This window comes from Columba livia, chromosome 1 (genome assembly GCF_036013475.1).
Source record: "Columba livia isolate bColLiv1 breed racing homer chromosome 1, bColLiv1.pat.W.v2, whole genome shotgun sequence".
NCBI lineage: Eukaryota > Metazoa > Chordata > Aves > Columbiformes > Columbidae > Columba > Columba livia.
This window is the reverse complement of record NC_088602.1, coordinates 144,371,652-144,389,224: the sequence shown is the minus strand read 5'-3', so window position 1 is coordinate 144,389,224 and position 17,573 is coordinate 144,371,652. Positions and strand designations below refer to the sequence as shown.

Here is a 17,573-nt window from a genome sequence, read left to right as displayed (position 1 = left end):
AATAATGAAAAGAAAATTCCTAAAGTTTGCTCCTAAAAATGCCTCTGACTTGTTCCACTGGAGTGCGTTTATTTTGCCAATCAGGGCTGATACACAATCCAGATAAAGTCATGAACCTCTGAAAAGAGATTTCTCTGTTGCACTCACTCTGTTTCTCTGCCTTCACTGTCTTCTCTATGGGTTTTAGCCTTGCTATTAGGCTTTTTCTACCTGTCACTGGAGATGCTGTGCAACCATGTACTACACACAGAGGGAAACTAAATGGCCCATGATGCCTCAAACAGCAACTTATTTTTCTACAGAGGCTGGGTTTGGGGAGGGCTAAAGAGTGTGTCCTCTCTGTCCCAAAGAAGGATCTGCTATTTCTTGAGGCTTCAATATGAATCTTTCTGAACCCAAAGCTGTGAGCATTTTGTATACAGAAAACCAAGATGTGACTACAGCAGGTTGAAGAGGGAGTTCAAGCCCAGGAACTTGTAGGTATAATTGGCTATGCATTTGTATAAACATCCAGTAAGTGTCTGCTTGAGTAGCTCTGGAGATAGTTGTTGGTACGTTGCCTAAACTTAGCCTAATTAGCACACCAGTTTCAGATTAATGTTTCAGCTACATAACTGATCATGTTAAAGATTTTCAATAGGAAATGATTGCTTTTGAAATACTTGCAAGTGATCTTTACTAAGTGGATGTAAGCTCCTTATCACAATCTCCGGAAATTTCAAATGTGTTGATTGTTTAGCAGTACAATGCTGTTAGGATATCATGGAAACTTTTGAAGTGATGCAATTAAGTAATCAATAGACCCATGCAACTAGATTTAGGTTGTGCTAAGGATCTTATAGCTGCTCTACAGATGCTGCATGGGCTTTCATGATTCCCAGAAGCACAGTAGTGAAAGACAAAAACATTCAATATACTGAGGAGATAATTTTGCTTCTTACCTCTACTAGTGGATGCCAGTGAGTTATAGGTTTACGTGGGTAAGCCAACATTTCATTCCAATGATCTCTTCCAAGCCCTTCAGCATCGATTCCTGTCCGACATACTCCAATGACCTCATTGTGCCCTACTCTGAGAATTGCAGAGAGGCAGAATTTTTTAAAATAAAAATAGTTTTAATAACATCTGATGTATAATTCAGTTTACTGGTTTAGTGAAGCACAGAATACATGCCAAAAGTTTTCACATTGTTTATTACAGATATTAGTTTTAGTGGTAGTACAGTAATATTATGTTCTGTAATGGTAGCATCAAAAACCTCCATCCACTACTAGAGTGCTTCTAGCAGTTATAAAAATAGTGATGGAGACACAACCCTTGCCATTAAAAGGTTACAACCCAAATGGCACAAGAACAGAAAAAGATCATAATACACCAAATAATCTAGAAGGAAAATGTTTATATTTTGTGCAAGCAGAAGGTGAAGATGGTGGGGAGTACTTTTCCTGTTGCAAGTGCTTCAGATGTCATTTCACACTATATTTCCCAGCTCTAATTCTTGTGGTCATTGGAACTTCAGCCAACAATGTGGAAGAGAGTAGTATAAGCATAATAGGCTATACCTTAATACTTCATACTCCTGGCAGCATCATAGAGTTGTTAAAGGGCTCCAGAAACTAATTTTCTATACCTTATCTATATGGACCTCAGAATAATGTTTCCTGTTAGAAAATACTTTGAAAAGAGAAGCTGAAGAGGACTGACAGTATGCAAGCTGCTGTGTCTTTCTCCCCCTAACAGCATCACCATGTCCCTTTCACATCTGACTGAGAAAGTCTTCCTGACAGAAGCTGAAGGACGATCAGAAATCTCATGTCAAGGAAAAATAATCTGAAAGCCCACGTTACTAAAATGGACTTGCACTGTTTATTCACCCTGCAGTCTCAGGAGCCCATTACTAATAGCACTTGAACAAAGCAGACTTGGCTCAGGCATGATTCTGCAATTCACTGTCTAGTTTAACCTGCAGTACTTGAGCTACTCTAAGCAGAAGTCTCTTCCTGTCAGTTATCGGTGAAGACACAGGTAATTGAGGCTCAGATGTGTTACCAGTGAGCACTGAACCCAAAGGTTACAAAGCTTCTTTATTAAGTCAACCAAAGGATTAATTATTACTTAATTCAGTGAGGTAATTAGCATTTAATTATTTTTTAGTCATCCAAATTATCTTTAATTTCAAATATCTGGCATTTAAATAGAAATTAGAATTGTAAGGGTTATTTTTTTTTAACTGAGACATAACTGATTTATAAGCTTTTACACAATCTGGCCACCAGATGGGGACAGAAATGTATGCCAATGCTAGTGGTCCACAAGAAGATTGAGCTGTGTTTCTTCCTTATCACAGTTATTTACAATGCAAATAAAATGGTCTGAGCTCTTAAAGGTGTGGAAACCTTAAACCTCTACAAGAAAAGACCCAAAGGCTTTATCTTTTGTAACAATAAACCAACTTAAAAGTTCAGGGAAGCAGAAAGCAGAGCCTTTCAATGATCAGGTAACCTCTCAATGAAGATTAAGGTTTCAGAAGCAAGCTGTGCTTACCTATCGTAATCCATCACTGCAATGGAGAGGCTGACCTGGTCCACATTCTCTGGAGGGATATCAAAGATGATGGCCTCATTATAAACAGGATTTAGCGTGTTCTTCTTTGTGGTTGTTTTCCGCTTTTTCAGTCTTCGGCCCTCACACATGAGTGACACTTTGACATATGGATCTGAGTAACAGATAATCAGTTGTGGGCATTTGGACTCAACATCATTCAGATGTGTAACATAAGAGCAATATTTTTTGTAGGGATGTCACATTGATAAGACAAAAAATTACAAATATTTCAGTGACCCTGGCAAACACTGCTTTCAATACGCTTTCAATACAAAGGAAAGGCATAGGCATACTGAGCTGCTAGACCAAAGATAGTCAGCAGATCTGAACAAGGTCTATACTCATTGTCCTGCTACTTCCATTTCTCAACCATGCTAAATATACAAAAAACAAGGAGTTATTTTCCCCCTTCATGGATAGACCACCTTGTTATTTAAAAAAAGAAGTAGATTCACCTGATGCACCAGTTATATCCATTGCTTTGAGATTCCTGCATTTGATGACTGTTAAAGTCATTCTCCCAGCAGTTGGCAAATAACAGAGGGAAAACATGATCTCACCCAAATCTACGCTTTCCTGAAAAAAGAAAAGCAATGACTAAAATTCGACCGTATTTCCAACAATTCAGTTCAGATCATTCAAAAGTTTTGTTTTGTTTTGTTTTTTGTTTTGTTTTGTTTTGTTTTGTTTTTTTACATGGTGAGACTTCTTTTGCAGCCTCATATGCTTTCAAGGAGGTCACAAACAATTTTCGGAAAATATTTCTATAAAACACAGAAAGAATACAAACAGGATAATATTTCTGTGACAGGATCTAGAATTACTAAACTGAAAAAAAGAAATAAAACAAAAGCAGAACCAAAACTTCCTGGATTCCCGATATGTTTGTGTTGAATTCACATAAATGAACAGGTCCTCAATGTAGAATATCAAATTCTGATGGTGAAAAGACTCAGACTCCATCTTCCCCAGTAGAAAAAAATATGGTGGAATATTTAAATCACACACATTTATGTTATTTTTAGCCAAAATAATTTATGTATGAGATTTATTTCTGAGCATGTGTATGTGTATGAAAAGTTTGTATTGTCTAAGTGTTTTGAAAAGACAAATGTGCTTGTAAAAGTTGCTAGCTTTATTGCTGTTACTGTTCTTTGAAGGGTTGCTCTGTTTTAGAAAAAGCTAAGTAAAGGAGTAGCACCTATAACTTTCCTGGCTCAAGGGCAACTTTTTGGAGGATAATATACTTAGAAAGATCACAGTATCACAGTATGTTTGGGATTGGAAGGGACCTCAAAAGATCATCTAGTCTAATCCCCCTGCTGGAGCAGGAACACCTAGGTGAGGTTGCACAGGAACATGTCCAGGCGGGTTTTGAATGTCTCCAGAGAAGGAGACTCCACAACCTCCCTGGGCAGCCTGTTCCAGTGCTCTGGCACCCCTACTGAGAAGAAGTTTTTTCTCAAATTTAAGTGGAACCTCTTGTGTTCCAGCTTGATCCCATTACCCCTTGTCCTGTCATTGTTTGCCACTGAGAAGAGCCTGCATCCATCCTTGTGCCACTCACCCTTTATATGTTTATAAACACTAATAAGGTCACCCCTCAGCCTCCTCTTCTCCAAACTAAAGAGATGCATAAGGTCCATCTTAATAATCCTGAAAGACAGTTTCTATGTTGACATAATGTTCTTTAAATCAGTGAAATATGAGGTTGCTATACAGTTCAGATGCTACAACACTTGAGAAATGTAATCTAAGGGAGATTCCATCAATTCTTGTTTTTTCTTTCCTCACAGTTATATTCTTATCCTAATACCACCAAAGATTAAATTATGAGATGCTAGGTGTGTTACAAATTCATAATATCTGTTCTTCTAAGGTTTTAAAAATGTCACCCAAAAAAGTCCAAAGAAAATTGCTCAGTAAGAATAACTCAGGATTTTTAAGTATGAGCTTCTAAGGAGCATGTAAGAAAGTCACTTCTGTAAGGCAGCCATTCTCAAGCACTCTCATGTGATCTCAAAGGACTTTCTTTGACTACTACTAAAAAGCTCATTTTTAATATCCCAGCTTTAATATCTTATCTGTTAAACCTACAGCTACCCCAAGAGTACAAATTTGTTTGAGAACCGCTGGATTTATGGTACATCTTTTCTAGCATGAGAAAGCAAGCATGATGTATTTTTAAACAGTACATACTAAAATAATGATTGCTGTGTAGTCAACAAATACATCGCTTATAGTTCTGAGACAAACTGGGGCTTCTTGTTCGCATTTTTCAGTTCTTTATATGAACAATTTTATTGACTTCCTTTGGGTTAACACTCTGTCTAAATTGAAATAGGTACTTCAGATCTTTCTTGAGTAAAGATAGACTTAGTCACATGCTTCAGGGGTTTTGTTTGTTTGTTCGTTTTCCTGCATTGTAGACTCTAGATTGAAGAATGCACTTTTGGAATAGCTTTAAATTATCTGAATTATCTGTTGCACTGTTAATAAAATATTGAATTTTGTGTAAGCCGGTCAATTCACATGTTCAGTCATTTTGCTGGGATTCTGTTCAGAGAATTAACAGATTGATAAGCATGTGAACATGCACTGTGGGCAAATTTCATGCTTGTCAGCATTTCAGATTTCTCAGGGTTTCTAAATTATTTAGCTTATTCAGTCCACATAGTATAAATACAGCTATTTGACACCTCCTTAGCCCAACCCCTTACTTGAAACACTGAGCACAGAATTTCGTGCCACAGAGCACATTAACAAACATACTTTTATTATTTAGAAAGTATAAATAAAACTTGAACAAATGAAGTGCTATTCTTGTCACTCATTTGTTAAAGCAGCAAATAGCCTCTCTTATCTTTTAGTTTTGGCCACATCTGAAATCCGTTTTAAGCATAGCTTCTGTTGCTAGCATTACTTTCTGAATTCAGAGTTTGATCATTGTTTTTCATGTCCACATGTGAAAGAGATCTCACTCTTTTGTTTGAAAAGGAGCTATATTATAGTCCTCCTCCCCTATCCAGTGCTTCAAAGTTTAAGGTCTGTGTTGAGAGAGGTGATGAAGATGAGTTGGATCAAAACCACAGTGGGCAGCTCATAAAAGGGACTAATGCTTTGTTCTTCAGACATGACTTGTGTAGGTGAATAGAGAAAAAACCATTTTTGCAAGATGGGAGTATGAACTTGAGTATTCTATTATTTCTTTTTGAAGAGAAATTGGATAGACACTCAAAGGTTTGGGTGAGCTCAAATGATGAATGAAAAGACAGACAGGACTATTTCCCATGACTGAAATACTTTAAAAGAAACATTGCTCAAAATACTTGCAAAACTCCATGTAGTGATTGCTCTACCCTACTTTTCTGAAGACCAGAGAAAGGCATCAGCACTTAACAAAATGGCAGTGGTTTGGGGCTAATCCTCAGTCTTTTTTCTTTCCCTTCTGAACACCATGTATTGAAATTATATTGAAAAAACAGCTTGGAAAATCTCCTGCAAGATGCCTTAATGCAAAAATAAATGTTTTGACAGCAAACGAGAGGAATTTTTTCACTCTGCGCAGCAGACTGTCCAAAGGGCAGATGTATTGAAGTTACCAGATATCTGTGACTTGTGTACTGTCTTCTCTGAAATGGAAAGCGATGGTTTTAGGATTAGAAAAAGCCTCTCTGCTGCTCCACTGTTTATGCAGTCATTTTCTGACACCTACCACCTCTAACTCAAAAAAAATGTGGCTTGTGCTGCCCTGAAATGTCTGATTTTCATTTTGCGGAAAAGCACTGATGTTGCTCTATGCACTATTTCAACAGGTAAATTCTGCAGTACACTAGAATAGATACTATTTCAAATAAACACTCTTGTCTATATCAAAGTCATTTGTGAGTCACACATTGTAAGATCAAAGGGCTAGAAATAAAATTAGTAGCTACCATGTGCTAGTACACAGATATCACTTAACTTTCCCTCTGGTGGCAATGACTGGCTGTCCTGTATTGCCACTACAGACTAGGAGTTCCCATATTCCTCAAATCAAATTCAAATACAAGTCCTTTCAGAATCCTTTGAAACAACTCTGATGATTTTATCTTTTTAATGTAATTTTGTACTAGTTGTGGCATCTGATGTTTGGTAGACTATCTTTTTGGTTACTAAGGAATAGAAAGTCTTAGTACTTTTAATCGGTTTCTACTTTAAGTAACTATCAAGACTGGTGGTCTTTCTTCATACTTGTGTGAACTGAGTACATTTTGTTAGGAGCTCTAGAGATCATAGGGCAACTCAGGATTAAGATAAAAAATGCATCATTAAAATAAATATTCTTTGGAATTCAATGACACAGGGTTAAGTGCAAGATTTATGAATTTTTAAATGTTTTAAGGGATTAAGATTAAAATTACGCATATATATTTATGATAGCATCAGAGACTGCGTAAAATGTCTGGAGTATCCCATTCTCACGCACACACTTTTTTGTTGACTTGAGCACTACAGGGTCATGAAATTGGAGCTGAAAACACAGCTTCAGACCTAGATAATGAACAAAGCAAGACTCAGCATTTAAACTTCTCACGGTAGTCTTTGTCTACCACATTGATTATCACAAGTAATATTTTCAAATGCCCTGGATTCTTAAGCATTATTGATTTTAACTGAGATTTAAAAGCAGGATTTAATTTACTTCAGAATCCCTGTGCTCTAGAAAATTAATATTTCTCTCACTTTATAATACACTAGATAACTGAATTCATGCAACTTATGTGTCAGGAACCCTTCAACACAAGCAAATCTGAGGAAGTCAAGGTACAGACTGTCCCCAAGAATCACATCTGTATTACAATCCACTTCAAAACAACACATGGTTCAGAAGACATAAGCCTGGACCCAGATGTTGGCATTCATGCGAATTTTTAACTATGCTTCAGATTGTCTTATGTGTTTCATATATTCAACTGGAATTGCACATTACTTAGGTAACTCCCATGAAATTTTATCTCTATTTTGAGGTTTTATTTTTCTTCTTAAATTAAATGTAGATTTCAATTAACAGCTAACTTTACATATGTTTGTAATGATACTACCCCCACTGACTTCCAATACAGAGAGAAGAAAAAACAGTATCAAGTACAGCTGCCCTAAAGCAAAAGGAAGCATTTTTGGCACTGTGTATCTCTTTTTAATTTATTTCCCTTTTGTGCGCTGTAGCCATTGTACAGAACTAAGGAACTGGAACGATGTTAAGTGCTATACCAACTTCAGTTATTTTTATGGCTCCCAGTTTACCTCACTATCCAATCCACTTTCTGGTACAGCAATGCTAGAACAAAAAAAGACTAATAAAACAATAAAAAAACAACCTCAAATGTGTATGTCAGCTATTCAGAAGAACTTGGGCTTTTTTAGCTACACTACAGCATACAGGTTCTTCAAATAGCATAATTCTCACCCCACATTAGCAACCACACCTGAATGGTCGTGCTAATCATTTTTGCCATTAGGTTACAAAGGATCTGTCTACATGGCCTGCTTTATGGGCTCTTGGGAAATCAGTCCAGAGGCTGGCAAATTCAGATTAAAAAAATAGTCCTTATTCTATTTGACCCACTTGACACCAGTGCTCTCATTTTAACACTTACACCTGTAGAAGAAGTAGCAGCATTTCTACAAGGGCTGGGCTCCCTACTCGCAATATGGATAAATAGCGGAGGGATGTGAGGAGGAGTCTGAGCCCTTGTAGGGGAACATCGATTAATCTGATCAAATTTTCAGAGCCACTGTTGCAGGAGAAAACTTTGCTGTTTCTTACTCCTTTTAATTTTCCCAGTTGTTTCCAGTAAATTCAACTGAAGAGAAAACTTTTAGCCAGAAACCTCTCCAAATTTAGTGAAGTTAGGCAGATATCTTTCTGTGTTCAGGGTGGTTTCTTCTCACATATCACCACTTATAATTCTAAACTGAATGGGAAAAAATATTCACTGACAGTGTAAGAATTTGCATAATCTCCTTCCTATAATCCAATATCTTCACTGATTTCATATGCCAGCAAGAATGAAAAGCTTATAGGGAGCTGATATGTGAAATAAGGTGTCGGTTTTGCATCTTTTTTCAATTGCAAATGAACTCTAGGCCATTTTTATTACTGATTATTGTTTCTTTTTCTTTTCCTTTGGTTGTTGAAGCTTTGCAATTCAAACAAAGTCTTAAAAGAACAATTGAAAATGGATTCTTGCAAAAAGCTATGTGAACTTTACTGGAATGAAAAAAATTATATACTTTTATTGTTACTGGAATGTCATCAATTTCCATGGTTAAAATAACAAGTATTTGAACAATTAATACTGTATTCAAAATGGAATTCTCTAAAAAAAAGTTGTTGTTACTTTTGTTATAATTCAGATGATCATAATCCACAACAATTAATAATTTTAATTCTTAATCTCAATTTCAATATCTGGTACTAATTTTCTATTAATTGTAATATAAATGATGTTTTAAAGACTGCGTGTGACACTAGCATAGTAAAAAAACAAAGGGTGGCATGAATTTATTTTGTGCTTGGTTCCTAAACAAGTGATTTACAAATTTTTTTCTCTTAATTTTCCTGCTGTATTTAGAATAATCATCTGTACAAAGTAATAATGTTTTTCTAGATATCAAAGAAGTTATTCAAACATTTGCATTCCCAAACTTTTAGCTGCTTCCTTTGGTCATGCTGAAAATTCCTTTTCTATATAATATGTAAATTGAAAAATACACTGGCAGAATCAGACCTTTAGGTTACTTGAATACACAGGATAACAATTCCTGCAATGGACAGATTTATCTCTCGTTTCCTTGTCCTGTTCAGAAACACACATATATTCCTGGTTTTCAATAAAAACTACTGACCTCAAGCTTCAAGAATAAGGGATAAAATAAAACATAATAAAACATAATGATAAATGTTGGAAGTTGGATGGAAAGAAGCGAGAAGTTTGTCCCCTCAGACAGTTAGTTAAGAATGTATGAAGGCAATTATGATTTTGAGGTATAGATTAAGAGTTAGAAGAGTGATAGGAAAGAGCAGAACAGAAATTTACCAGACTGTCTGTTTTCTCATCTATGCATTTACAATTTGGTAGCATTTACGTTATCACAGAAATTGCCAAAAGTTACATGAAGCTTGAACTGGAGACCTAATTCTGCCACCTCTCAAGGGGATTGTATTTTTGAAACTTTGTCCGCACAGGTAGTTTTTATTTTCCTCTCCTGTTATCCTTTGCATATCGAATCCAGCTTTTTCTTCCTCCCAGCACTGCTTATCAATTGAGCTGTTGTCCTGGGACATGAATCAATGAGGTTTGTGTTTGTTCTTGCCTCTGTGGAAGCCAGTATGGAAGCAGTGGGAACTGTTGATCTATAATGACTACATCTTCCACTTGTGGACGCCTAGTGCTTGTTTTAGCCTGACATCTTGATTGTCCTGGGTAAGTGCAGCTGCTGATTGTAGGGCTGATTACTAAGAGAGGACTCCCTGAGATAGCATGCTGCGTCCAGCAGGCTGAAGGCTCTCAATAGCACCCCAGGAAGCCTCCTGGGTGCTTCTTTTGTCACTGCCTCTGCACATAACCAGCTGTCTTGGGCACTAGCAGAGCAGTTTCATTTTGCCAGGCAGTAAGGAAGCCTATTACTGCTTCAGAACAGCTGAGAACAGATGTACTTCTGTGAACTAACCATGGCATCTACCAGCACACGAGCGAACCAAGATGCATGTGGCTTCCCGTACAGAGATGCTCTTCTGAAGCAGCAATGCATTGACTGCAAAGAGACTATCCGCAGTGGGAAACTCAGAGAGCACTTAGGGAACAGCAAATCAGTCAAGCCGTGCACCTTAACATAGCTAGCATGACACTGCCTGGATGCAGAAATATTAACTTCCCTTGGGGAAACCATATTCTTTGTTTATCTAATATTTATTACTTTTAAAGTAGGCTGAAAGCAGCAGTTTGCCTCTAGCAAAGCAGAATATTCAAATAATTTGTCATTTCAAATAAAAAGAAACATTCAGTAATAATAGAAACCTTCCCTGCTTTCAGTAACTGGACAGAAACCCACCCTTTCTCCATAATTTTTTCTAGTTATCACCCAAAACTGAAGCAATCCCATACCTAAACGAAAAACCTCAACACATTTCCTGTAAAGACTGACCCAGAGTATTCTCTTCTACTCAGCAGCAGATGATCACGTGAATCATATATCACAAACCCTGACCAGAAATGACAAGTGCCAGCTGCTGTTGGCTTTAGAAAGGTTGTTCCCACTATAGAGATGATAAATGTTTCTATATTGGCAAGCTTTTACTCTTTCACACATACTTAACATTATGTTAAAGCTTCTATGTGTATTTCCAGAAACACTAATAGTCTAAGTCCATTCTGGTTAGAATGGCTAACTGTAGGGCATAGTCCACTACATTACTAGTGAAAAAAACATTTCCTGATAGTGCTGCTCCTTGAACACTAAAAAAAAAGGATGATCTTTATAATGTGACCTCAGAGTTTGACTAGCATAAGACATATGCAGCCCAGAGGCTGAATTGTATCTTTGGCTTCATCAAAAGAAGCATGGCACACTGAGGGAAGTGATTCTGCCCCTCTAGTCTGCTCTGGTGAGATCCCAACTGGAGAATTGCATCCAGCTCTGGAGCCCTCAGTACAGGAAAGACATGGAGCTGTTGGAGAGGCTCCAGAGGAGATCAGCAAGATATCAGAGGGGTGGGACACCTCTTCTATGAGGACAGGCTGAGAGAGTTTGGGTTGTTCAGCATGGAGAATAGAAGGCTCCGGGAAGACCTTATTGTGGCCTTTCAATACTTAAAAGGAGCCTATAAGAGAGGTGAGGACAGACTTTGTAGCGGGGCCTGTTGGGACTGGACAAGGGGTGATGGTTTTAAACTAAAGGAGAGGAGATTCTGGCTAGACATGAGGGAGAAAGTTTTTACAGTGGGGAAGGTGAAACACTGGCCCAGGTTGCCCAGACAGGTGGTAGATGCCCCATCCCTGGAGACATTCAAGGCCAGGCTGGACGGGGCTCTGAGCAACCTGTTCTAGTTGAAGATGTCCCTGCTCATGGCAGAAGGTTGCACTAGATGAGCTGTGAAGGTCCCTTCCAACCCAAACTATTCTAAAACTCTCTGATCTCTTTGTTAGCTCTATACCACTACTGCCTTACTCAGTAAGGTCTAGTGTGCCATTTTTTGTCCTTTTATGAACAAGCAAACTGTAGAGAAAACTAAGCAAATAAAATGCCTGCAATTGCTCTGGGCCAGCTGCAGAGATAGGCTTCATTCTAGTTTCATCAGGAATTCAGAAGAATCTCTTTCCATAAAAGGCCAACAGCCGGCAGGATTACCTGTGTGACATCCTACTCTGGTAAGTGTTTGAGATAAATAAACTGAGACAATGTTACTGTCCCACTTACTTAAAAAAAGAAAAAAAGAAGTATTTCAGCACTTCTGTCTTTTCCAACAATAGTATTCACTTATAGTCCAAGTGATCATGGGCATCACATGAAGTCTGTGTCCTTACAAAACTTTATTTCATATCCCACTTCAGAAATGAAAAAACAGCAGTACTGAAAGGCCTGGTGTCAGAAAATGAAATGATGATCAAGTTGCATCATCTGTCTACATGAGATAATTCAAGAGATTACAAATATATGACAGTTCCACAACTAACATCCCCAAGAGACTATCACTGTGCTGGAAACGGCTTTCATCTAAATTCTAAGCCCTGTTTTTTTTCCCCAATTGCATAGTTTCCCATAATTAGTTACACTAATAGAGTTCACAGAATACATTATGAAAAAAACGTTTCTGACAGTCACTTGCCAATTTTTTTTAGAAAATGATGTTAGAAGCAGTGGTTTCCAAAGCAATCAATCATTTTGAAAAGTATAAGAGGAAGTTAATAAACATGTGCATCCAGAAAGTGTTAGATGATAAGAGGGTTTTTTATTTTTTGCCTATATAATTTTGCAACATTGAATATTTGCACTTAAGTGCTTGTTAGCAAATCCAAAAAATGAGTGGTTTGGGTTTTTTTTTTTAAGTATGTGCTATATTTTGACAGTAACAGAACCTCAGAAATGTAGGCAAAACTCACAAGCACTTTGCAAAAACCAGAAGCTAGATATGTTGACCAAACAATCTGCTTGATATTATTTGTTTGCATCTGATGTTATGAGTTGATTTCCTAAAGTGTATTATGAATTTTGAATTATTATGAATATTGCAACATACTGAACAACCTTCACAGGTTGTCCAAAGCTGCCTTTAGAGTTTGTTTGTTTGGGTTTTTTTTTTTTAATTAATAAAGCGAACAGAAGTAAATGATGGACCATTTATTGAAAATTCAATCACCCATGCATAAGCAAAATTTGGGGATATTTATATCATCAGATATCTAGGATACTTCTTTTCCACAACTGATTTTACACCAAATTTACCTTGATAATTTAACATTAAGAAATAAAAATGCTTTAGCACTTACAACAGGTACACGCTACATAATATACAATAGCTGCAGGTTTTCAACATAACATATAACAGAGAAACAATGATAAGAATGAAAAAATAAAGGAACAAAATACAAACTACAAAAGATGAATAAATATCAACAGTTGAAAACTATAAGAATAAAAATGAGCAAGTGGGGAGGCCAATCCTGCACTTGTATAAAATAGTTTCAAATTAATATCATTGCAAAAAAAAAAAAAAGTATTAAAACTGTGCATTCCCACAGTCTCATTGGTTTTACAGTCAAAAAGACTCAGAGCTACCATCCAGCCTGATTTTCCCCAGATTATGTATTTCCTGTACCAAATAAAAACTCTACGGATGTGCAAGCAAATCTTTCAAAACATATGTTAACTACTGACAGTGTGTTTGCATAGCAGAGAATCTCCCAAACTCCCGTGGTAACTTCCTTCACTGGTACAATGTTGCAGTTCATTTCCTGAAGAGCCTAGTGTCATAAAAATAGGTTCTTTCCAAGGAGGCAATATGGATGATATTTATCCTCACTCTATCTTCTGAATAGAAAATTATTGACTACGGAAGAGATATAAAAGATTCAAAGCTGAGGGGAGGCTACTTCTGCTATGTTTTTTAAGTTCTGGATGTTTTTTAAGTTCTGGACCAATCCTTTCTTCTATCACTTCTACCCTCCTCCATCATTTATCATTTAGCAACAGCAGGAGCAAGCCACTAGGTGCAGGAAGCATGTCTGAACAGAAGGCTGAAAAAAATTTCATAGAACATACAACAAAACAGAACAGAGATAAAGAAGGAAAAAGCATAAAAGAAATAAATTTGCATAATGGCATATTGGTTCCCATACTCTACTGTGTAAGGACCCTCCCACCAAGGCAGCTGGTTTGTTTTTTAAAGATTCTTTATGAACACCAAAGCATGCTTGCCAGGAGTACAGTTATTTTTCACTAATGGTCGAACCAGCTGGATCTTTTAATTTCAAGGCTTAATCCAAGTCCAATTGACTCTGGCATGCATTAGTTAGTTATTTAATTGACAGATCATGGCTTTGGTAAACTTTAGATCTGGTGCTTAAGACTGTAATTCCCCATTAACTGACATCTTATGCACTGTTTATTCCTGTGCAGGATTGGCTTCCTCATCTTACAGTTTCTGAAATGGCAGAACTAGAAATCTTTATTACTAACCAATTTCAACCTATATGAAACAGCTGAAATAAACAAGCAGGCAGCACATTGCACGTATACTAACAGGACATCTTACAGGAGGGTTTCATCTTAGCAGAAAAAAGGAATTTAAACAGTTTCTTACATGAGTTTCTGAGAATAGTGCAAGTCTTGTGAAAGCTGATGTGATCACTCAGTACTAGAAGATATTTCATTTTGATGTGTTTATTGTTAATGGTTTAAGTGGAGACAACTTATTCACACACATTAAATACTGTAAACTATACTAGTGGAAAAGCTGAAATCCAAATCCATAATGTTTTCAGTTAAACTTCATACATAGTAAAACACCAGCGGAGTGAACTGAGCACTATAACTGCATGTACTCCCCTTAGCGAGGCAGACACTTGAATTAAGATTCGGTACCAAGATTAGTTACCACTTTCATCCAGGTGTATATTAGTATATCTCCCAATTGCATATTTTAGTATGTCACTTCAATCTGCTCAAAACTAGTAATGGACAGTCCAGGGATCCTAATTTGCTGAAACCATTCTAGTTATCAGCTAAAAATCACACACACATGCTGGTTGCAAAGGACCAGTGAGTGTTCAAATAATTACTAATGTATTAAAGACAATATCAAAGCTAGGAGATATGTAAAAAATTGTTACTGGGCTATTACTCCAAGACCATAAACACAGATTCAATTTTAAGATGAGAACACAGTTCATAAATTTAGCTCAAATCTGAGCTTGAGAGAACTAAGTACACACAGATACCATTTTCTGGAGGTGTGTCGGAGGCTGTTCAGCCAGTTTAGTAGACCCACCAGTTAAAATAAATAGCTGTTTTTGTGAATTCACATTCAAAAACTGTCTCCACTATGCTCTGTTCCCTAATATTTCTCATTTTTTGGGAAACACAGTGCTCATGCTCAAACTGGTAAGGAAATATCAGACCTCTTTGTCCTCCTAGCCATGCAGACCTAGACTTCCCTGTCTAGCAGGTATGAACAGCATGAAAACATTTGGGAAAAGAGGCATGGGAAGTGTCTGGCTCTATTGAAGGGATGGTATGAAATTTCTGTATCTGAAGCAGTGTCTGGTATTGCTCTGTCCTCTGTTTATTGCCACTATAGAAGTCCAGTCCATGTTCAGTCAAAGGTTGACTCAGACTGTCTTGGATATCTCCACAGAACCAAGGTTGGGAAAATTTCTATGTAAATACCATAGTAGTTAAAAAAAACCAAAAAAACCCCAAACAAACAAAAAAAAAACCCAAACAAACAACAACAAAAACCACAAACCAAATCAAACAAGCAAAACAAACCCAAACCAAAACAACAACACCCCCCCCACACACACACACCAAAAACCCAAACTAAACCAAAACCCTAACAACCCACAACTCATTTGTTTTTTCACCTCAAATTCCAACCAGAGAGGATGAGTTTGGATTTCAGTATTAACAAAGATAATGTTTAGGGACTGTTGAGTTTTCTGATGGTAGCCTGACATCCATCCTGTCATCCATGCACAGGCCTCCTTTTCTTGCTTGCAACAATAAACAAATAATTTTTATCTCCTAACTCTACTTGCTTGTGTCTTGTGAGTTTTGCTAGTAACCAGGAGCAACAAAAATACATCTACTGGGGAACCTAAGCACAGGGCAGCCAGCAAAGAACATTTTAGATTTCAATGATTTTTAGACTCTCGTCCTTCACAAGATTCCAAACATATGAAAATCTCCTAACAAACGCACGATGGGCCCTGTTGCTCAATAGATGGTCATTCTGAAGGACAAGGTATTTTGCTAACAGGAAAATGTTAATTGTTCTTGTTAAGCAGTGTCTTTTGTGACATACTATTTAATTAATAAACCTAATTCATATTTGTACAGTGAGCCATAAGGATGACAGTATGTTCCCAGAAGATTTTTTTTAGGTAATTAAATTTTATATGTTCCTAAGTACAAAGGAAAATATTGACAACATTTTTTTTTCCTTCCAGATTCTGCTGATAAACAGGATGCTCTGCCACAAACTACGAAAGAGAAATGAAAATACCATGTTAATGCTTTTGGAACACATTACTTACTGTGGTGGCACAGTGGATGTCTTTCCATACATTGGCTTCCCTGGAGAGATCTGAGACTTCAAAAAGGTTATCAAGAATAACTTCCCCAATCATGTCATGTCTAGAAAATCTGTCAAAATCATAAACACTGAAATGCATTTTTCTGTTGCTGAGTTGGTCATAGGCTACAGGAAACTGAAAGGTTTCATCAAAGACAGGATTTAATGTCTTTCTGTGAACTCGTGTCTGAAACTTCTTTTTCCTATCTGGAAGCAGATAAATCTTAACGTAGGGGTCGGATGTTCCTGTGAAGTCTTTAGCAGGCAGATCTAAGGCTTTGACAATTGTGACAGCCAGAAGCTCATTCTCATAATCATACCGGAGAGTGAAGTTAAGTTTTCCACATGTTTTCACATCTTCTTGTTGCCCATCAGAATCCACCGACTTCTGCTTGTAGAGTTCTGGTTTTATTCTCCCAATGCTGGTCGTCGTCTCTCCCCTTTGCAAAATTGGGTCTGTCCCCATGTTAAAATCAACACTGGACACTTGCATTTGCCTTGGCAAGTGCCTCCTGAAAGAATTGTGCCTGCACACATACACACACACACACACACACAAAATGAGCCATGGTTATCTCCAGGAAAACACCTGGCTATTGCTAAGTAGAAAATACAAGAACACCAAATTAGTAAGGGTTCCTCTCTTTAAAATAATTTTAAAATAACCACCCCCAATGTTTTGCAAGTGGTAAAACACCCTTGAGAGGAAATGCTTGTTCAAAATTAATTTCTTGCCAGAGAGACACCCAGTGTTCTGGCAATACATATATTCATAACCTTCTTGTCAGGCTATGGAGCTAAAACTGAATTCAGGTTCTTTCACGGAACAAGTTCACAGTTCCAACATTGCTTGATCCCACTGTGCTAGGCCCTGAATAAACTATAGCCAGGCAGGAAAAAAAAAAAAAAAAAGAAAAAGAAAATCATTTGCAGAACTGTCATCAGTACTCCCTGGTTTATGGAGGCATTCCTTGCTAGTTTTCCAATCAAATATTTACCAAGCTTCACAGTGATCACTGTGAAAGGCACCTGAAAAGCTCATGCAAAGCGATGTCTGGAGGTTTTCAGCATAGTTCTTTGCCATCCTACAACATTTTAGATACACCTGCTTGGTATTTGCTACACTGAGGTA

The 17,573-nt window shown here is 37.2% G+C and overlaps 1 protein-coding gene across 2 annotated transcripts in view; it reads right to left on the bottom strand.

The window, feature by feature from the left end:
- The window catches only part of SYT10 (synaptotagmin 10), a 47,565-nt gene that overhangs the window by 11,847 nt on the left and 18,145 nt on the right, over positions 1-17,573 (bottom strand). The window contains exons 3-6 of one of the 2 annotated variants that reach the window (XM_065034722.1): positions 16,404-16,968; positions 3,060-3,180; positions 2,545-2,716; positions 942-1,071 (exon numbers count right to left, since the gene is read on the bottom strand). In XM_065034722.1, the coding sequence (XP_064890794.1) occupies positions 942-1,071; positions 2,545-2,716; positions 3,060-3,180; positions 16,404-16,968 (988 nt within the window). Of the gene's footprint in view, positions 1-941; positions 1,072-2,544; positions 2,717-3,059; positions 3,181-12,972; positions 15,523-16,403; positions 16,969-17,573 lie in introns of those variants that run through there. The other variant, XM_065034733.1, reaches the window with a different exon arrangement.